The sequence below is a fragment of the Nyctereutes procyonoides genome, unplaced genomic scaffold, assembly GCF_905146905.1.
Source record: "Nyctereutes procyonoides isolate TBG_1078 unplaced genomic scaffold, NYPRO_anot_genome, whole genome shotgun sequence".
Classification (NCBI taxonomy): domain Eukaryota; kingdom Metazoa; phylum Chordata; class Mammalia; order Carnivora; family Canidae; genus Nyctereutes; species Nyctereutes procyonoides.
In genome coordinates, this window is record NW_026575125.1 from 107,497,489 (window position 1) to 107,519,725 (window position 22,237).

Here is a 22,237-nt window from a genome sequence, read left to right on the forward strand (position 1 = left end):
GGAAGGGGAAGGTTTGAAAGAAGCAAATTGGCATTATCAACTGAAAAAAAATCTGCAAATAACCCACAGGGAAATTTCTAAGGTTAAAGCTGGAATGTTGGTGTGGAAATTCCTGGTGTGAAAATTCTAGACTAAAAAAAAAAAAAAAAACACCCCATTTTTTTCCATTTAAAATTCCATATGGAGCATATGAGATACTCCATATGGATTGCTAAAGGTCACATAGAACACTATTAAGGAATCTACTTACCACCTGCATTGGATAACGAAGTTTTTACTATACTTTTTATGCAGAAGAAGAAATTAAGTGATGAACCTGTAAGGAGGGGTTTAACATGCTGTAACTAATGCAATTCTCTAAATAAGGTTCTTAGTTCATGGCAGATACTGAAGCCCCTTCCAAAAATCAACTTAAAATATAAACTTAGTTCTTACCCTGGCACTTCTTCTTCTTACATTCTTTAATACTATCAGGAGAATCTCAGGGAAAAGGCTGATAAATATTAGAAGAACTATGGCCAACCATGTAGATACAGAAGAGAGCATTTGAGCAAATACGAAATACATTCTCTGTTGTTTGAGAAAAGGCCTAGAGTGGAAAGAAAACACAGAATGGAAAAAAAAATCAGTTGCTGTCATAGGAAACAGATGTGTAATTCAAACTATCTTTTGTATTGAAAAGGACTCTTCTAATTATACACATTAATAGAAATAATTTTAAGAATATCCCAAAAATACTGAGCAGATTTCATTTCCTAAATGTTTAGGGGAAAAAGGAATGATAATTAAAGGGGAAAAATGACAATAAAATGCATCTGACTTGAAAACAACCAAGCAATCAACTTTAAAACTGCCAACTGGAGAATATTTATTTGCGTTAGAAAATACTGAAGCTTCAAAGATATTCAACAGATATGGTTAATTTTTCTGCTAACAAGCATTTTACTTTCTCAGCTGCTCTGTTAATATGAGAATGGACTGTGCTCCACATTCAGAAATTTATTAATTTTTATTTTTTAAAAAATATTTTATTTATTTATTTGACAGAGAGGGAGAGAGAGAGAGCATGAGCCGGGGGAGTGGGAGAAGCAGACTACCCACTGGGCAAGGAGCCCGACGTGGGGCTCCATCTGGGATCACGCCCTGAGCCAAAGGCAGATGCCCGACCACTGAGCTACCCAGGTGCCCCCACATTCAGAAATTTAAAAGACATTTTTTTTTAAAAATTTATTTATTTATGATAGTCACAGAGAGAGAGAGAGAGAGAGAGAGAGAGAGAGAGGCAGAGACACAGGCAGAGGGAGAAGCAGGCTCCATGCACCGGGAGCCCGACGTGGGACTCGATCCCGGGTCTCCAGGATCGCGCCCTGGGCCAAAGGCAGGCGCCAAACCGCTGTGCCACCCAGGGATCCCTAAAAGACATTTTTATAGCCACCTCCTCCAATCTACGTAGGTAAAGCTAGAAAGGACTGTCGAGTGTCTCTATCATTCTTATCCACAAATATATACCAAGTATCCAGTGTGTGCCAGGTAGGTTGACAGAACACTGCTAATAAGACATTAAGTCTTAGAGTCCAGGAATCTAGAACCCCTTGTTCTGATGCTGGGTTTCATTTCTAAGTCATCCACTGAACTGGTTTGGTGGCCATAGAAAAGCACATCCAGTTTCTCTGAGCTGAACCACAGAGAAGCTCACTAGGTTGGGATGCACAACAGACTTTCCTTGGATTAGGAGCTCTAGGCAGATAGCGGTTTTTCTCATTTATTAGATTACACACAGGGCTCATTGAAGATAAACTGGTTTCTCATTTAAAAAAATTGATGTTTGTGCACTCTTATGTAACATAATAAAATCAAGCTTTTGGCTCTAGGTATATGGGGACTAGAGAGAGTGTGGATAGGAAGTAAGCAGAACAGTGAGGTGGAGAAATAGATGAGGTCTGGGCTACAAAAGGTTTTCTAGAGTCCCTACCATCCAAAAAGGAATTTTCCAGAACTCTACCCTCACTCTAATTTTGAAGGGGACCCTGACTCATCTTCTGGGCAGTTAACTGACCATAATAAGGGTCCAGCAGATAACTAGTCATAGGGTATTCCACACAGTACCTACAATACTCTGTGATTAACAGCTCTAGATTTTTCTTCTCTCTTCTATTTTTTGTTTCCCCTGCCCTGCAGCTCTAGATTTTTCTTTATTTTGACACTTATGGAGCTTTACAGGGGAATGGTAAAAAACAAAAGATATTATTCTTGGATTGAGTTTGGAGCTCAGAAATCCTCATTCTCACTGCTAATCCCCAAAGAGGGGTATGTCACAATGCCTCAGGGTTGAATGTGTCCAGAGATATTAGCTGAAACCAGCATTCAGCTGAAATATTCCACAGTTTGTCATATTTTACTGATTGCTTTAAAATATAAATTGTATATTCATGTAGTAGCTCAACTCATCTCTACTTAAGGATAGCACTACAGGCAACAAAACAAAAAGATAGACTTCATTTTTAGTTAAGTAGCACTAATGAACAGAAATAGGTGTGACAATGTCTCAATCATTGAAAGGATTTATTTTATCAATAAGGAATAGTCTGTGGCAAGAGAAACTAGTTTGCTAGAAACATTTTATTCTTGTGGAAATTTTGCATCAGTTCAGATGCTGATTACACGGATTCATAAACAGAACTATGGTCCTCGGGGCACCATATTTCAATGGTATATTACATTTGGTTAATCAACTTGATTAATTTGTATATTATTAAAGAAAACTGAGACTTCTGTCAGCTTCACTGCTTCAATGTAGGTGCCCAATAGATGCCATGATGACACTTTTTGGAACTGCTACTTCCTTAAGTGATTAAGTGTTTCATATTCCAATTTCTTAAAGCTTTTATTTTTTATTTATTTATTTATCTGTTTGTTTGTTTATTTATTTTTAAAGGTTTATTTATTCATTTGTTCACGAAAGACACAGAGAGAGAGAGGCAGAGACACAGGCAGAGGGAGAAACAGGCTCCATGCTGGGAGCCCAACCCAGGACTCAATCCCAGGACTCCAGGACTGCGCCCTGGGCCAAAGGCAGGCGCTAAACCTCTGAGCCACCCAGGGATCCCCAAGCTTTTATTTTAAAAGCTTTTCAGAACAGTAAGGATTTTTTTTCTAATTAAATCTCAAGGGACAATAAACACAGCCTCACAGCTCTGTGATAACATGCAATGTTCTGTATGTATGATTTTGCTCAAACCAGCCAAAAAATGTACTCCTAAAATTTCATCCTATGGCTTCCCCTAGCCATGCCCTCTGCTGCTGGCATCCTTGTCAAGAGAAACTACTGATTGATGAATACAAGTACAGTATTTAAAAACAAAATATAGGGACACCTGGGTTGCTCAGCAGTTGAGCATCTCCCTTCGGAATGATCTTGGGGTCCTGGGATTGAGTCCTGCATCAGGCTCACCGCAGGGAGCCTGCTTCTCCCTCTGCCTATGTCTCTGCCTCTCTCTGTGTCTCTCTCATGAATAGATAAATAAAATCTCAAAAAACAAAAAACAACAAAATACAGGCCTTTGGAAGTAAAGAACAGAGAAGACATTCTAGCTTATTCTCATGCCTTAGAACTCTCCCAATCACAGCTTATGTGTCCCTCTCACTAGAGTCTAATCTCCTTGAGGGAGGAGCAGTATTCATCTGTTTCCCAGAGTGCCTCAAGAAGAACAGATTCCGAATAAACATCTATCGAACCAAGGTGCAATCAATGACCTTTAAGGCCATTCTGTAGAGTCTGCCTTTACCTCACCCAAAACAACAAGATGGCGATTTTAAGATCTAACCTTCTGAATATGAAGTGGTATCTATTCTCTCCCTTGAGCACATGTATAGTGACAAGATTGACAGTAATGCACCATAAGAAGTGATCAGACTCCAAATGAATAATAACCTAGCTCTTGGCCACTATATCATGTAGAGAGTTCACAGGATGAGTATTTCCACTGGAAATCACATGGAAGGGCATGCTGGAACTTGCAGTTTCACTTCACAGACAGATGTTTATATACCTTCAAGTTGAAAGATATGGAGAGGGGCTACTAGAAAGGAGGACTTTTGAATAACTCGTGTTAAGTTGATACACTTGCATTTGAAATCTTACCTGAAATTAGTAGTGTAATTACTAGCCTGGCAGTAACTTCCAGTCCATTAATATTGAAGACCTGCCATCTTATAGAATCACACTTTAAAAATATAATTAATGCTTGCAGAGACAGTGTACATATACATATATCTACTGTTATTTACATGTTACTCACACATGTGCAGCTGCTTACCAAATAATTCCTCCCCAGAAGAATGAGAAAAATACATAAAAGGCTAAAGAACCCCAAATCACAAAGTGATTTATCCATGTCCAGAAACGAGTATCCAAGGCGAGCTGAAAAGATACAACACAGAAGATTTAATGATGGGTGCAAACTACACAAGCAGTTAAGTATACTATGCTCTCTGAGAACCTGCATACCATCTGATACCGATGGGAGGATCTAGCTTGGGTCAGGCAACAGAAGAACAGAATCCAGACTTTTCAAAGAGCTAAGTTCTGACCGAAGAGGACAGGCTTAGAGGGATGGTCAAGCAAGTAGTTGCTGGGTATGGGGCTACAGATGCCTCACTACGGAAGGAAGGGCAGGCATCGAGGGGATGGGTTAGCTAGGAAGAGTGAACAACCTATACAAAGGAGTCTTGATAGCTCGATTTCAACAAATGGGGATGATGAAATGCAAAGGCAACTACCTCTACACACCGCCACCACGTAGCAATGAATCATGGGCCTGACTATGTAGTGTGTCTTTCAATTACAAAACCTTTATCTAATCCATTAAATTAACAACATTTTAAATTGCCTTAGATTTTAATCCCTCCGTGTTTCTGCCAGGGCTTATTGTTTCTTTCTTTAGATTATGGCACTTGGGATTTTCAAATACAATCTAAAAATAAAAAGTATGGTCTGTTCTGCTTGTTTACAATTTGTGGGCCACATGGACTAATATCCACGGCATTTCATATTTGAAGAGGAGGTAGTGTCTCTGTGTTTTTTTTTTACCTGCTGTGACACCCTGGTCCTTGATTCTCTAAGTTTCTCATTCATAAACAGGATGTTGAGAACATTGTTAAGGTAGACCAGTCTTAAAAAAAAAAAAAAGGTAGACCAGTCTTGAATTCCCACCTCTGGGCTGCTAGGGTTTTCTCTAGCAATAATATCCATCCAAAGATGAGAGTGAATGTCTTTTGAGGGCCACATGAAAGAAGCTGCAGTAAGGCCAACTTTAACTATGGAGGCCATTGGAAGCCCTGGGGCCATATGCAAGACCAGGGGAAAAAAAGGTGGGGAGGCTTCCATTTCAAATCATAATCCTATGAAACATAATAATAGCAACAAGCAGTATCTATCATTCTGACCACATTCTATGTGCCAGACACCAGTCTAAATGCTTGCTGTGTATCCACTAATTGACTTCCCACCAAAAATCCTAACAGAGGAAGGTACTACTTTTATCTCCATTTTATAGAAGAAATGAGGGCACTGAGAAAGGAACTCACTTGCCCAAAAATATCAACTAGTAAGTGACTAAATGGAGATGAATTGTAACATTCTCTTTTGCAGTCCTAAAATATTACTTAAATAGTAGATGAAAAATGCAAACATATGTTAGTTCTATTTGGCATGAGAAATGAATCAGGAAAAAAAAACCTTAAAGGGGAAATGATCACAGGTTCCTTGTCAATCATACTTCTGGAATTCTAATTTTGACCACTGGGCATACTGGAATTCATTTACTCATTCTTGGATCCCATGTGAGGTGTTTATTACTGGAACAATCAACAAAGAATTTGATTATGCTTTCAAATATAAGAGAGTCCCAAGTCATAAGTCTCAAGGGTGGAATTCGGTAAGGCTTCAGAGTATATCATTAATGCCAACGATTCTTGTATGTTACCTGCTGTATACTGTTACGTATTTCATCACTAATATGGATAAATTTCAGTGATAAATGCATTAAATAAAACTTCATCACTACTAAGCTCTTTTGCACAAGTTATCTTGCTTATGGATACCTATTCAACTGTCTTTAGTACCCCCATTCCTTTGAAGCTTGGTGTTTGTAAACAGAAACATAATCTTAAAAACTATTCAAGTATTTAACATGGAAACACATATACACACTCAGCCTATTTATATACTACTTACACTATCTTGAAAGAAGAAACAGATTTTCAACGTAACTATGGTGGATGAATTTTTTTAAAAAGGAAACAAATTAAAAAGGAGACAATATTCTGGAAAAAAACGGATCACAAATAGCATACAAATGTCTAAATATCTAATATCATACATATTTTAGTAACTATTCAGACTTGAATGACAACCCTCAATGAAAGACCAAAAAAAAGAAAAACCAACAAAAAAGAATGGTGTGAAACCAGAAAGTACTACAAAAATGGTATTAAATATATTTGAATAAATAAAAATCTAACCTTCAGAGTTACAGTGAATACTAAGACTGTGAAAACAATGGTTCCAAAAGTCCAGTTTCCATATACCTGAAAAACATTGAACAATTACATGCACCATGAATACACAAGCCTGCTTAAGAAAATAAAAAGGCAAATTTAATCTTGGGTGTAACCTCTAAAGATTTTTGTATAAAATACTTAGGGAAGTATCTGATCAAAGGATCAGGCCCAAATATTGGATTTTATTGTGACCCTAAATTTTCCTGGACAGCTACAACACACTTGTGGTTGGTAGGGTTTATTTCCATTACTCCATGTAGTACCAAACAGGGAGCACACTGGTGTAATAAACGCAAAACAACCCCCCCTATTCCACTACCAGTAATGTTCATCAAAACAAGTCCTTTGAATGATTCCTGTCTCTAAAGAGTCTGGTATGGGCTTTCTCTGTAATAAAGAACTAAAGCTCTCAAATGAGGACTAATTTCTCGACAAATCAACTCACATTTTAAAAATAGAGTCTAATTTTTGGCTGTAAATATTAGAGCTGTCAGTATGTGCACATCAAAGAAAAGCAGATAGCATGTATAAATCCGTAAGTATGGCAATGAATGGCACATATGCTTACCAAATGCTGTCAAGATCTGAATGCGTAACATTAAAACAGAAAATGAAATGTAAAACGTTTTAAAAAAATAATAAAAAAAATTAAGATTCACAAAAGCAACAAAAGGATTTGGTCAAATTATACATGGTATTCTGTTTAATTGCTGATAGCAGTTTTTACACTTGCTATAATTTTAGCAAACATTTAGAAGGATGGTGACATATACAGTAAAGTCTAATTTGGTTTTCGTGAACTCAAAATGGGTGATGAATGAGACACAGGCTAGGCTGGAGCTCCCTACACACCCAGAGTTTGCTGAGCAAATGAATCACGTCAACAGGAAAGCAGGAGAGTACCCACCAACTCTGCAGCAAACTCTTTATTTTATTATTTCTTAAAAAGATTTTATTTATTTATTCATGGGAGACACACAAAGAGGCAGAGACATAGGCAGAGAGAGAAGCAGGCTCGTCACAGGGAGCCCGATGCCAGACTTGATCACTGGACCTCGGGATCACACCCTGAGCCAAAGGCAGACACTCAACCACCGAGCCACCCAGGTGTCCCATGCAGCAAACTCTTTTTAAGAAACAAACCATCAGCATTTTATCATTTATGTGCTCAATAAAAATAAAATAAAAAGTGAAAGTCACAGAATCAAATCCCTTCTTACTGATGGGCAAAGTGGACTTGGAAAGTTTAAGTGACTGGCCTGCAGAGATGCAGTGGGTACTGCCCTTGACCAGTGCTACATGTGCCTGCTCGAAGTACTACATCTGTATTTCCTCAACAGTTACTCAGTGATTAATAATTTTTTATAGGTAACCTCTATGCCCAAAGTGGGGCTTGAACTCATGACCCTGAGGTTAAGAGTCACATGCTCTACCGACTGAGTCAACCAGATACCCGCAGTGTTTAATAATTTTAAGGGATTCATACTAAGCTGACTTTTGTTTTTTTGTGGTTTTTTTGTATATTTTTTTATTGGAGTTTGATTTGCCTACATATAGTATAACACCCAGTGCTCATCCCATCAAGTGGCCCCCTCAGTGTAAGCTAACTTTTGTTAGTCCAAATTAGTATATGCGCTGCCAAAGCGAACACATTGTTAGTCCAAATTAGAAAGGTTTTGGACTGTAATACCTAATTTCAAAGTGTCATTCGAATTCACTGGGCCTATTCCTTCTGTAACAGATATTGACTGTGTAGGTTCTGGACACAGTGTACTCAGTAAATTAATTTTTAACCTTAGGTTTGCCTCATGTTATAATTATAAAGACCGAGTAACCATTAAACAGGAAGCCCAGAAATAGCAAAGAATGAATGTAGTGAAGGCATAAGTGAAGTGGCGGGCTTAATTTTCACTGTGTGGCTATGGGAAGACCTCACCCATCAGCAGTTCTCTCCTAGAACACAGCCAGGGGGAAATCATCCCAATGCACATGCTGACCTATGTAGTCACTTGCTAGGAAGGCACTGGTAGGATTCATGCAGTCTTTCTGGAAAACACTAGGCTCCCATGTGGAAGGAAAGGAGGAAGAGAAGGGAATTCCGTCACTTTATCTATTGGGCAAATACTGCAAAGATGGTAGCGACCCCCTTCAACTGCAAGTATGAAAGGCCACTATAAATAGGAACTGAGTGGGGCCGGACTTTACTTTTAAAACAAGAGAAGTCTTGGGGCGCCTGGCTGGCTCAGTCAGTAGACCACGCGACTCTTGATCTTGGGGTCCTGAGTATGAGCCCCACATTGAAGGGTAGAGTTTACTTAAAAAAAAGAAAAGTATAGGTGTCTAAAATCTGAAGTCCTAAGAACTCTGTTCATCTATTAAAAATTACAGCTAAGTTAAGCCTCTAGAAGGCTTAACATAACTATGTACATAAGCTTTCTAGTTAGCCATGCACACACAAAGGAAGTGGTTTCTTACTTCAGTAATTCCATCATTCTAAAAAAGTTCTAAGAACTAAATACTGTACCTTAAGAAAAAGTTTACAAAATGATTACAGCTGGATGATGTGTATGATAAATCCAGTGCCTATAAAAAAAGAGTAAGCCATGCTTATTCTTATTCCAAGAGATAATGAAATGTTTTTTACCTTTGCATTTTCTTCTAGGGATGAAGTCTGAAAAAGAAAGTAAGTCCCAAAGAAGAACACTGTCCCTTCAAACGCTGCTAGAAACGTCCAATATAAGAAGGGTCCCAACTGTAGCATGGCATTGCCAGAAATTTTCCTATTGAGAAGTGGGGGAAAAAAACACCGGTTAATGAATCTCTGTAGGCTGTCTAGTTAAATAGACGGTGAAATGTCAAAAGGGCACACAGATATGACCAAGTTATAATGAGGAGAGGTAGTCCACTATACTGAGCCACAGTTTTATCTCCATGCAACCGCCTCAAGATGGATGCATTGGGGAAATAGTCAAAGCACTAAGTTTAAAATTCTGGCCACTGACGACGATAGCATCATCAATAATTAGCTCCCATTACTGAGTACTTCTTATATGTCAGTAAACTGGGTTAAGAGTTTTATATATATTGTCCGTTTCTTAAAAAAATATTCTATTTATTTATTTGACAGAGAGCACGAGCAGGAGGAGCAGCAGGCAGAGGGAGAGGGAGAAGCGCAGGGAGCCTGATGCAGGGCTTGATTCCAGGACCTCAGGATCATGACCTGAGGAGCTGAAGGCAGACGCTTAATTGAGTCACCTAGATGCCTCTATGTATTGTCCATTTTTATACACATAAAATCCACGTGAGTTAAGTATTTTTGTCAGTCCCATTTACAAATAACGGGCCTTGAAAAGATCTGTCATGATGGTTCCCAAGCTATGACGCACATTGGAATCACTTGGGGATCTTTAGAACCACTCATGCCTGACTCCCACCTTCCTCATGCTGATTTAACTGGCTTGAGATGTCACCTGGGCACGAGGCTATTTTTGAAGCTCCCCAGGGGACTCTAATGTGCAGATTTTAGAAACCACTAGTGTAGTAGCCTGCCAGAGTTCATTCAGTTAGTAAGGGGAAATACTGGTATACAATCACAGATTGACTTGACTTCAAATCACAGCATATGCTCTAACCTAGCTGCCATGGCTTTTCCGACTACAATTGTTAAGATATTTCTTTTCATCAAGATTTCTTCTTGGAAATGAAACCTTTTTTAGGTGTTGGGGTACCCTTTATATTTTTTCAATTGAGTCAAATAGTGTTTCAAGCTATATAATCATGTTTTCATAAACGGTAGGTAGATCAAAACTTTAACATCTGTTAAAATAACACAATCTTCTTGCTACAAGTTAGTGTGTTAAATATGGCTACTAATTCTAATGGAGCAGAGCCACAGAAAGATGGGTTTATGCATGGAAATCTTTTGGTCTATTTCAAATTGCCTTTAAAAAAAAAAAAAAAAGAATCCGGGCAGCCTGGGTGGCTCAGCGGTTTAGCGCCACCTTCAGCCCAGGGCGTGATCCTGGAGACCCAGGATCGAGTCCCACATCAGGCTCCCTGCATGGAGCCTGCTTCTCCCTCTGCCTGTGTCTCTGCCTCTCTCTCTGTGTGTGTGTGTGTGTGTCTCTCATGAATAAATAAATAAAATCTTAAAAAATATTAAAAAATGAAAGAGAATCTTAAGCAGACTCCATGCTTAGTGCAGAGCCCGACGAGGGACTTGATCTCATAACCCTGAGATCATGACCTGAGCCAAAATCAAGAGTTGATCCCTTAACCGATTGAGCCACCCAAGTCCTTCTCAGGTTGCTCTTAACATTTATCAAAAGGTATCTAATCATTCATATAGCATGCTGTTGCCGATACTATACAGAATGTCACTTGGCTTTATCGAGTAACAAACACCTTTATAGGAATGCCTGGGTGGCTCAGCGGTTGAGTGTCTGCCTTCGGCTTGGGACGTGATCCCAGAGTTGCGGGATCAAGTCCCACATCGGGCTCCTGCATGGAGCCTGCTTCTCCCTCCCTCTGCCTGTATCTCTGCCTCTCTCTGTGTTTCTCATGAATAAATAAATAAAATCTTTAGGGAAAAAAAACACCTTTATAATGTAATTGCAACTAATCTCTGTTCACTTGGTATTGAGTACTGTGGGGGTTTTCTGAAAACATGGCAATCATGCAACTTTTACCTGATTTCCAGATACATGAAAGAATTTGAAATTCGGGGGATGCATAATGCAACGTGTTGCTGTCTGCCCTAGAAAAACTGCAGGAGCAAAGAGGTGGCTGCTTCTCAGAAACAAGCTCTCCTCATAGACAGTAAGTCACATTCTCAAGGCAACTGGGAGCCACAGGGAAGGCACCTTCCTACAGATTCTTGCAATGAGTGCCCAGAAACCGCCCAGCCAATGAGGCTTTTGCAAGCCACTGAATTTGGGCTGAGGCAGGAGTGGATCCTGTCTTTCTAGACTGTCTCATAGCCAACATGAAGGAGAATGTGAAAAAAAATGAAGATTCAGGGAGCAGCTGCCCTGCAGCACAGGCCTGAGCACCTCCCTATGATGGGAAGCGGAAGGTGTACTGGAACCTTTCTTTTGCATTTTTTAAAAAAAGATTTTATTTTTTATTTACTCATGAGAGATGCACAGAGAGAGGCAGAGACATAGACAGGAAAAGCAGGCTCCCTGTAGGGAGCCTCATGCTGGACTCGATCCCAGGACTCCAGGATCACTATCTGAGCCAAAGGCAGACAGTCAGTCAACCACTGAGCCACCCAGGTGCCCCCTTTCTTTTGCCTTTAAAAGCTGAAGAAGAAACAAATGATGCCTCTTCCCTCTGTAGAAGAACTACAGTTTACTATTTAAATTTCTCTTAAAAGCAGGAAAATATCCAAATACATCATTTCATGTCACAGTATTTGCGAAGTGCCCAGGTCACCACATCTCTGAAGGTGAAATCTGTAAATAGGCCACACGCTGTCATCAGTAATACTAGGTGGTATAGCTGCAGAGAGGGCCCCATAGTTGACTAGGGCTTCATGCTTCCAAAGGAATAATTGGAGTAGCAGAGTGATCTCCAATATAGGGACAGGCTGAGATCAGCATCTCATCAGAGCAGGGAAGAAGAAAAGCTGCATTTCGAGCTGGGCAATAGGGGAATGCCATGGCTTTTTCACTTATGCAGGTGTAGCAAGTATACCTTTAGGGAAAATCATTCAATAATTTGTGACCTATACCTGTAGTTCCCTAACTAAAACATGGACACCCTTAAAATAATTTGTCCTCAACAGCTTTCTTGAGATTTTCAACATTCTTGATGTATAAAAGCGCTCAGCATAGCCCTGAAGTCATGCGCAGGAGGGTGTTAGAATAAGGTTAACAGATGCCATCTCATTGAAAACTATGTGCCAGGGACTGGTTTAAGTTGTTTTACATGTAGTCACTCATTTAATCCTCACAACACCCCATTATTAGCTGCTACCATTACCCAGATTTTACTGATGGGCAGGCAGTTAGCCTGGGCTTTTGGTGGGACTGAACGTGAGGGATCTGCTCCCTGCCCCCAAACCCTGCATCGACCAGAGCAGCTGCACTACTGGATTTCACTTTAGTTGTCTGGAGACAGAACACTGCTGCTCAGTGTTTGAAAACCACCAGTCAGCTGGAAAGAGCATGGATCTAGTCATCAGGGGGCCTACATTCTGATCTTGGTGTGGCCTTTAGTTCCACCATGTGTCTTTAGGTAAGTCATTTCTGGGTCCTGGTTCCTCATTTTAAGAAAGAGAGCATGGGAGTGGATGCTTTGTAAGATTTCTCCCAGGGTTTCTAGGATTCCCCTCTAGATCTAACTATCCCCTTGCTACGAATACAGGGAAAAGCAGAACATGTTAATGCCACAAGAATGCAATCAGCAAACTCCAGATTGGGGTAAACTCTACGAGATGAATGACCCAGTTTTGTCAACAAATAAATTTCTGGGTTAACCTACAAGTTAAAACAGACTCAAGAAGCATATTAGCTAACTACAGTATATGGACCTTATGTGGATTCAAACAAGCATGCTATAAAAAGAAATGAGTCAACTAGAAGAATCTAAACCTTGATTGGATATATGATAATATATATTATGGACTTGTTAAAGTTTTAGGTATGATAGGGTACTATTTTTTTAAGTCCTTATCTTTAAGAGATACTTAATAGTATCTCTTAATAACTTAATAGTAACTCTATAGTTACTGAAATAACTATTTTATATAATGTTTGGTATTTATTACAAAGTAAGTCTGTAATAGAACAGGGTTATTAGGGATCCCTGGGTGGCGCAGCGGTTTGGCGCCTGCCTTTGGCCCAGGGCGCGATCCTGGAGACCCGGGATCGAATCCCACATAGGGCTCCCAGTGCATGGAGCCTGCTTCTCCCTCTGCCTGTGTCTCTGCCTCTCTCTCTCTCTCTCTCTCTATCATAAATAAAAAAAAAAAATTTGTTTAAAAAAAAAAAAAAAAAAAGAACAGGGTTATTAATGAAATAGGATAGACCCAGAATTGATAATTACTGAAGCTGAGTGATGAGCATAGGGAAGTTCACTATATTAACAGCATTTTTGTTACTACTGTGTATGTTTGAAATTTTCCATTTTTCCATCTTTAAAATAATGACAAATTTTGTGAAGCTGGTTAAGTCTAACAATTGCTAAATGTAAGTTTTATGAGTCATACTGGTTAAATAAATCCCTTAAATTTGTGCACCTTCACTTCATACAAATAAGCCACCTAAGTCGCTATATTGCAGTTGCTACCCACTGTTTAACAATGCTTGTCATCTGCTATAAATTAACATTTTCATCCTTAGGTGTAGGCATAACTTAAAAAACACCAATTAAATCATACGTTAAACAACTGGCAAAGTTCCCCACCCATAGACAAAAGCATCCATTTCCAACTGACACAAAATGCATATAATGGCTCTGATGAGTTCATTATTTTCTTCAGCAATATAGTTTTAGAATGGAGCTAACAAAGTAGAGGCCATGATTCTAGGGCAGTTTAAGAGAAAGTCTAGGAGCACCTGGGTGGCTCAGTCAGATAGGCAACCAATTTTTGGTTTCAGCTTAGGTTGTGATCTTGGGGTCGTGAGGTCGAGGCCCGCATTGGGATTCAGGCTCACTGCGGAGTCTACTTCAGGTTCTCTCCCTTCCCCTCTGCCCCTGCTCACTCAAGTGTGCGTACACACTCTTTCTCTAAGATAAATAAAATCTTAAAAAAATAAGAGAGAAAGTTTACCATAATATCAGTCCAACCCATTATAGGTAGGAATCAATATTCTATAAACTACCAAAAAATCTTTGTGTATTGTCTTTTTCTTTTTATTTTTTTGGTACTTAAAATAGTGTGTCTTCCTGTGAGGCTCCAGAATTCTATGACAATGGAGGTTCAAGTTTAAGGGATTAGTGATTTTGAACTAGATGGTTCATACACATTCATGGACAGGACCTACATCTACGACATCTACCATTTTCCTATTGAATGGTCTGGTTTAAGTACCTAAAATTCAGAACAGAACCATGTAATCGAATCAGGTTGGCAGTTGTGTCCTTCCTACCTGTGGGTGAAAGAAACCCACAGTTTTGAAGGTCTGAAGTGACTTTTAACTGTATGTTCTACTTACATATACAATCGGGGATCTGAGGTCAGAGTGTCAATATTGATATGCTGTTCCAGGAGACTGTAGGCCAGGATTGGCAAGGATGTGAAGCAGATGTTGTACATTGTCAGGTAAGCGGCATCATACAGTGGCTGAAGTGACAGACAAAAGAAAAAGTGCACGTGTTTGGGAAAAAAACACAAGCTAAAACAAGACGGTTTCCTTTCATGTTCGTTGTGATAGCAAAAGAAGTTTATCAACAAGGTCACTCTGATAGCTGTAGAAAAGAAACTAACATATTGTGGTGCATATTAATAGAGCCTCCCTTTTTGTAGGATCTTATTCAGAATGTATACACGCTGTAAGGTCTATTTCTAACAGGTATTTGCTAACAGATTTTGAAAAGATTTTTCAGTGAACAAAGAACAATTAAGTGTAAGCCTGGAACTGCATAGGCAGTGGTCAGCCTCTGCCATAGTGGGCTTTTTTGTTAATATTTTACATAGTTTTAAATATCACTATTACCTTCTCCAGGCTGTATTTATAATATTGAATGTGGCCACTTACTAAGGATTTAAAGGGATGTATTTACAAAACCAAAGCTAAATATATGTACACAGGCATGACTTCCCTAGGTTCCAGACCATAATTTCCACCTTTCTGCTGGTTGTCCCACAGGCATCTGTAACTCAAAATGTCTAAAGCCCAACTCATTAACGTTCCCCTTAAATCTTTGTCCCATGGTCCCTACCTCAGTGAACAGTGCCCAGTGTTACAACCCTACTATCATTCTTGGTGCCTGGTACCACCTAGGTGCTCGAGAAATATTTTGAAATTAGCAATTCTCCTATGTCACTAGCCATTTCTTCTTGGTCTCCTATTCTGCCCAAGCCCTTAGTTGGGAGTATTCCAGCACCCACTGTTTGGGATGTCATACTCACTCTCTAGGTGATCTCACCAGTCCTGTGTTTTAATACCATCCATTCACTGAACATTCCCGAATATTTATCTTTGGCCCAGACCTGTCGCCATGGACCTAGTTGCCCACTTATTACCTCTTGGAAATAGATTTCAAAGATTTTATTTTTTGAATTTTTTTTTATTCATTTATGATAGTCACAGAGAGAGAGAGAGAGAGAGAGAGAGAGAGAGAGAGAGAGAGAGAGAGAGGCAGAGACACAGGCAGAGGGAGAAGCAGGCTCCATGCACCGGTAGCCCGACGTGGGATTCGATCCCGGGTCTCCAGGATCGCGCCCTGGGCCAAAGGCAGGCGCCAAACCGCTGCGCCACACAGGGATCCCGGAAATAGATTTCAAACCTACATCTGGAACTGAACTCCTCCTCTGACCTGCCCTTAGCTCCAACCTGCTCCTCCTGAAGGGTTCCCCATCTCAGGAAAGGGCAACTAAATCTTGGTGATTAGCTAGAACCAAAATCTTGGATTCATCCTTGATTCTTCTCTTTTTCACACTTGCATCCAGTCAATTAAGAAGTGTTTACTGGCCCTGCCTTCAGATATATTCAGAATCAGATCACTTCTTGGCTCCTCCAGTTACCACCCTACAAGATTCCTCAGTGGCTCCCTACTTCTCCCCTTCATCTACAGTCCATGCAATGGCCTGAGTAGTTCTGTGAGAAAATAAGTCAACTCAAGTCATTGTTTTGTTCAAACTGTGCAGTGGATTCCTTTTATCTCTGAAAGTTAAAAGGTTCCCACAAAGGAGTGGCTATATAGTCCCACTGGATCTGGCTTCTTCTACCTGTCTGGCCTTATCTCTTAGATCTGTACCTTCAACATGTCAGGCACACTCCTGACTTAGGACTTCCTTGGAACTGGCTGTTGCCCCTGCCCGGAACACTTTCCCTTTACTCCCTCACTCATAAATATCAGCTCAAATGTCACCTTTTCAGAGAGACCAACCCTGATCCCAACTGCCGCTCCCTTTCTCATGGGCACATTTCCCCTGTTATCTTGTTTTTTTTTTTATTTTTAAATTTAATTTTCTTACAGTACTAGTCATCTTTTTATTTTGTTTTACATTTATTACTTTTGCTAGTTCATTTCACATTAGAATCCAAGTTCTGTGTGGGTAGAGATTTTTCTTTATTGTATTGACAGGTATAGCCTGAGAAACGCAAGGCAGCCCCTGACATCCAGAAGTTGTCCTGGCACTCACAATTAGGCACTGGTATTCGCCTGTCAAATACAACTTCAATGAGTAACAACATCAAGCAAGGCTATTCTTTTTAAGATTTTATTTATTTATTCATGAGACACACACACACACACACACACAGAGAGAGAGAGAGAGAGAGAGAGAGAGAGAGGCGCAGAGACATAGGCAGAGGGAGAAGCAGGCTACCTGCGAGGAGCCTGATGTGGGACTCAATCCCCACGATCATGGCCTGAGCCAAAGGCAGATACATGCCCAACCACTGAGCCACCCAGGTGCTCCTCAAGCAAGGCTATTCTATGACCATGACGGATCAAGATAAGAACAGGACTATTACACAGAACACAGAATATGAATATTGTTCAAATCACAAAACTAACAAATATCCCTGTTCTGGCGAATATGGGTGACTGTTGTTTCTTGACTAATGACAGTGGTAGCCTCCTAGTCTTCAGTCCTCCTGGTGAGATATACTGAAATGCTTAGTCATAAAATTACTCCCACTTAATTGAGAGCACCCAATCTAGATAAAGCACCCTCATCTTAAACCTTTCCCCCAAATGATTCCATTTAAGCCAAAATCGTATTTTTTTAAAGGATTTTATTTTTAAGTAATCTCTACAGTCAACTTGGGGCTCGAACTCACAACCTCAAGATCAAGAGCTGTACTCAGTCTACTGACTGAGGCAGTAAGGTGTCCCAAGCCTAAATCTACGATTTTTCTAATACTCTCTTCCTGAGAGGCTCCGCTGTTCCTTATGTTAGTTTTGTTAATCTGTTCTGGTTTTTTTGTTTCTTTCTATACCATTTATTTCTGCTGTAATCTTTATTATTTCCTTTCTTTTGCTGGCTCTAGGCTTTATTTGCAGTTCCTTCTCTAGTTCCTTTGGGTGTAAGGTTAGATTATGTATTTGAGACTTTTCTTGCTTCTCGAGGTGGGCCTGTATGGCAATACACTTGCCTCTGAGGACAGCCTTTGTTCCATCCTAAAGGTTTTGGACTGTCATGTTTTAATTTTCATTTGCTTCCATGTATTTTTTTTATTTTCTTCTCTAATTTCCTGGTTAACCCATTCATTCTTTAATAGGATGTTCTTTAACCTCTATGTATTTGTGGTCCTACCAAATATTTTCTTCTGGTTAACTTCAAGTTTCATAGCATTGTGGTCTGAAAATATGCCTGGTGTGATCTCAGTCTTTCTGTACTTTCTGAGGCCTGTTTTGTTACCCAGTATGTGATCTATTCTGGAGAATGTCCCATGTGCACTCAAAAACAATGTGTATTTTGCTGTTTTAGGATGAAATACTCTGAACGTATCTGTGAGGTCTGTCTGGTCCAGTGTGTTATTCAAAGCCCTTGTTTCTTTAGGGATTCTTAGAAGATCTGTCCATGCTGTGAGTAGGGTGCTAAAGTCCCCTACTATTATTGTATTATTATCACTGAGTTTCTTTATATTTATTATTGATTTATATATATATCTGAGTGCTCCCAAGTTGGGAGCATATTTACAATTGTTAGATCTTCTTGATAAACCCCTTATTATGATATAATGCTCTTTCCCATCTTTTGTTACAGTTTTAAAATCTAGTTTGTGGGCAGCCCGGGTGGCTCAGTGGTTTAGCGCCGCCTTCAGTCCAAGGCATGATCCTGGAGATCCAGGATCTAGTCCCATGTCAGGCTCCCTGCATGGAGCCTGCTTCTCCTTCTGCCGGTGTCTCTGCCCCTCTCTCTCTGTCTCTCTGAATAAATAAATAAATCTAGTTTGTCTGGGTGGTACAGTCAGTTAAGTGTACAACTCTGGTTTTGGCTTGGGTTGTAATCTCAGGGTCTTGAGATCGAGCCCTGTGTTGGGCTTGGTCATCAGTGCAGAATCTACTTGGGAGTCTCTCTCATTCTCTAAAATAAATAAATATTTTTAAAAACCTAGTTTATCTGATAGAAATACGGCTATTCTGGCCTTCTTCTTTTGATGTCTATTAACATGACAGATGGTTCTCCATCCCGTTTTTGTATTTTTTTTGAGAGAGAGAGAGAGAGAGAGAGAGAGAGAGAGAGAGAGAGAGAGAGAATGTGCACAAATAGGGGGAGAGAAGAAGAGGAGGAGAGAATCTTAAGCAGACTCCATGCCCAGTCCAGAGCCCCAGTAGGGCTCAATCTCACAACACTGAGATCATGACCTGGACCTAAATGAAGAGTTAGTTGCTTAACGGACTGAGCCATCCAGATGTCCCATCCCCTCACTTTCAGTTTGCAGGTATCTTTAGGTCTAAAATGAGTCTCTTGGGGGATCCCTGGGTGGCTCAGCGGTTTAGTGCCTGCCTTTGGCCCAGGGCAGGATCCTGGAGTCTTGAGATCAAGTCCCACATCAGGCTCCCTGCATGGAGCCTGCTTCTCCCTCTGCCTCTCACTCTCTTTCTCTGTGTGTCTCTCTCGTGAATAAATAAAATCTTTTTAAAAAAATAAAAAAAGTAAAACGAATCTCTTATAGGCAGCATATAAATAGATCTTGTTTTCTTTCTTTCTTTTTAAATCCATTCTGTTACCCTATGTCTTTTGATCGGAGCATTTAGTCCATTTACATTCAGAGTGATTATTCAAAGAGATGAATTTAGCGCCACTGTGTTGCCTGTAGAGTTGGTGTTTAAGGTGATGTTCTCTGGTCCTTTCTAGACTTTGTTGCTTTTGGTCTCTTTTTCTTTTTCTTCAATGAGTCCCCTTAACATTTCTCACAGGGCTGGTTTAGTGGTCACCAACTCCTTTAGTTTCTGTTTGGGAAACTTTCTCCTTCTATTCTAAATGACAGCCTTGCTGGATAACAAATTCTTGGCTACATATTTTTCCCATTTGGCACATTGACTATTTCCTGCCACTCCTTTCTGGCCTTCCAAGTTTCTGTGGACAGATCTGTTGTAAACCTGATCTGTCTTCCCTTGCAAGTGAAGGACTTTTATCCCTCTCTCATTTTCAGGATTCTTTCCTTGTCTGTATTTTGTGAATTTGACTATGATATGCCCTGGTGATGGTAAGCTTTTGCTGAATTTAATGGGAGTTCTCTGTGCTTTTTGGATTTTGAGGTCTGTGTCCTTCCCTAGATTAGGGAAGTTTTCAGCTATAATTTATGAGAATAAACCTTTTGCTCCTTTTCCCCTCGCTTTACCTTATGGGACTCCTATGATATGAATGTTACTACGTTTTAATAAGTCATTGAGTTCCCTAAGTCTACCTTTGTGGCCCATTATCTCCCTTTCCCTCTTCTTTTCAGCTTCATTATTTTCAATAATTTTATATTCTATATCACCAATTTGTTCCTCTGCTTCGTCCATTCTTGTTTTGATGGCCTCCACTTGGGATGCATCTCAGTTATAGCATTTTTAATTTCAGCCTGACTAGACTTAAGTTCTTTTATCTCTACAGTAAGGATTCTCTGGTGTTTTCTATGCTTCTTTCAAGCCCAACTTGTATCTTTATAATTGCTGTTTTAAATTCTAGTTCAGACTTCTTACTTCTATCTGTACTGATTAAATCCCTAGCTGTGAGTTCTACTTCCATTTTTTCTTTTGGAGTGAATTTCTCCATTTCATCATTTTGTCCAGAAAAGAAGAATGGAAACAAAATAAATGCCCACAAAAAACAAAACAAAACGAAAACAAAGGAAAACCACCAAAATAAAAAATCTCCCCCCGAAACCTAGACCTGGGTGTGTTTTGGTGTACTTGTTAAAAGAATCTAGATCCCAAAATAAAAATAAATAAATAAATAAAAACCAAAAGAATACAAAAAGATAAAGTATATATAATTTTAAATTAATAAAAAAATTGAAAAAGGGAATTAAAAAAATAAGACAATATATGAAAAAATAATAAAAAAAGAATAAAAGTAAAAAGGAAGCTAGATTCTATTTTCCCCAAGAAGCGATGCTTTGCAGCCCTCTATGATCAGTAAACTTGGTACAATCAAATTGTTTGTGCTGGTCTTCTGGGGGAGCAGCCTGTTGGGATGATTCTCAGGTGGACTTGTCCTAGTGGAAATGAGCCTCCAGGGATCAAGGGGGTAGGGCCTGGTGTAGGCAGCTCCAGACTTACTATGTGGTGCTATTTTGCTCCCTGAAGACTTTCAGCGCTGATGGGAGGCATGAACATGGTGGTGCCCCACTGTCTAGCCCCAGAGCTCAAAGTCCCCACCCCCAACTCCTCAGTGAGCCCTCACAGAAGCAATCACTTGTGTCCCTGTTAGAACCCTAAATTCAACTGGTCTGTGGTCAAACTTTTTTATTTTTTAAATCTTAGGCGCATGACTGAGTTTTAAAACTCCACATTTTAGGGACTCCTGCAGCACATATCTGCACTGTTCCTCTGGGGGAGGGTCTTGCCACATTTTTGCTGCTTGCCAGCCCCTGCCAGGAAAGTGGTAACAAAACCGTGCAGGGGTTCAAAATTTGTAGCAAAACAGAGCAGAAAGCTGGCACCAAGACTCACTGTTTTCACCTGGCTTCCATGCTCCTATATCCAGGAACATTGCCACTTGGTTTTGAGACCCAGGGGATCCTCAGACCACAGTGTCACTCCTGGGATTCAACCCAACTTTGTCACCTGTGCACTGTTAAGCTGGGCACATCCACCACTGTAGCAGGCTTCTAAAAGTTCAGATTTTTGCTTGCCACTTATAATACTTTGTGGTTGCCTCTGTAAGCAGGCTCCCTCCCTGCCACCTTACCCACAGCTATTATTGTTCCCCAAATCAACTCTATGTACCTCCTACCTTCCAAAAGGTAATCATTTTTCTACTTGTCGACTTGCAGTTTTTGTTCTCTCAGACCTCTGATTGATTTCTTGGGTGTTCAAAATATGACAACTATCTAGCTGTGTTCAAGGGACAAGACATGCTTAGGGTCCTAAATGCTCCACCATCTTAACTCCTCTTCCACAAAGATTTAAACTCCTCAAAAATCGTCTACTGAATTGAAAAGTATCCCCAAATACCCAAATTGGTGCTTTGTTCCTTTTAATTCTCAAGGGAGAGGATTAGTTTGTTGGTGCACAATACTATATTTTCATTGGAAACAATCTCATTTTCACTAATGAGAAAATTGAAAACAGCAAACAAACAAACAAATAAACAAAAAGACTGCCTGGTGTGTAATTAAGTCTTGAATTTCATTCAAACAGAAGAAACATCAATCTACTTTTGTTCCACTATAGTACTATGATGTTACATGAGAGATAATTATAATTCTTAGATGCGTAATTAGGAGACAGTGTCCTCAAAACAAACAACAGGTTTAGTTGATAATAGTGTCCTATTAAACCTGCTACAAATATTTTCCTTTCACATAGGAAAAAGACCAGTATTATCCTAGCTTCACTA

At 39.8% G+C, this 22,237-nt stretch overlaps 1 protein-coding gene across 4 annotated transcripts in view; it reads right to left on the reverse strand.

The window, feature by feature from the left end:
- The window catches only part of ATP11C (ATPase phospholipid transporting 11C), a 182,319-nt gene that overhangs the window by 11,142 nt on the left and 148,940 nt on the right, over positions 1-22,237 (reverse strand). For 3 of the 4 annotated variants that reach the window (XM_055337932.1, XM_055337931.1, XM_055337930.1), the window contains 5 exons: positions 14,724-14,851; positions 9,206-9,341; positions 6,523-6,588; positions 4,317-4,420; positions 436-589 (listed from right to left, as the gene is read on the reverse strand). In XM_055337932.1, coding sequence (XP_055193907.1) covers positions 436-589; positions 4,317-4,420; positions 6,523-6,588; positions 9,206-9,341; positions 14,724-14,851 — 588 coding nt within the window. Of the gene's footprint in view, positions 1-250; positions 317-435; positions 590-4,316; positions 4,421-6,522; positions 6,589-9,205; positions 9,342-14,723; positions 14,852-22,237 lie in introns of all 4 variants that reach the window. The other variant, XM_055337933.1, reaches the window with a different exon arrangement.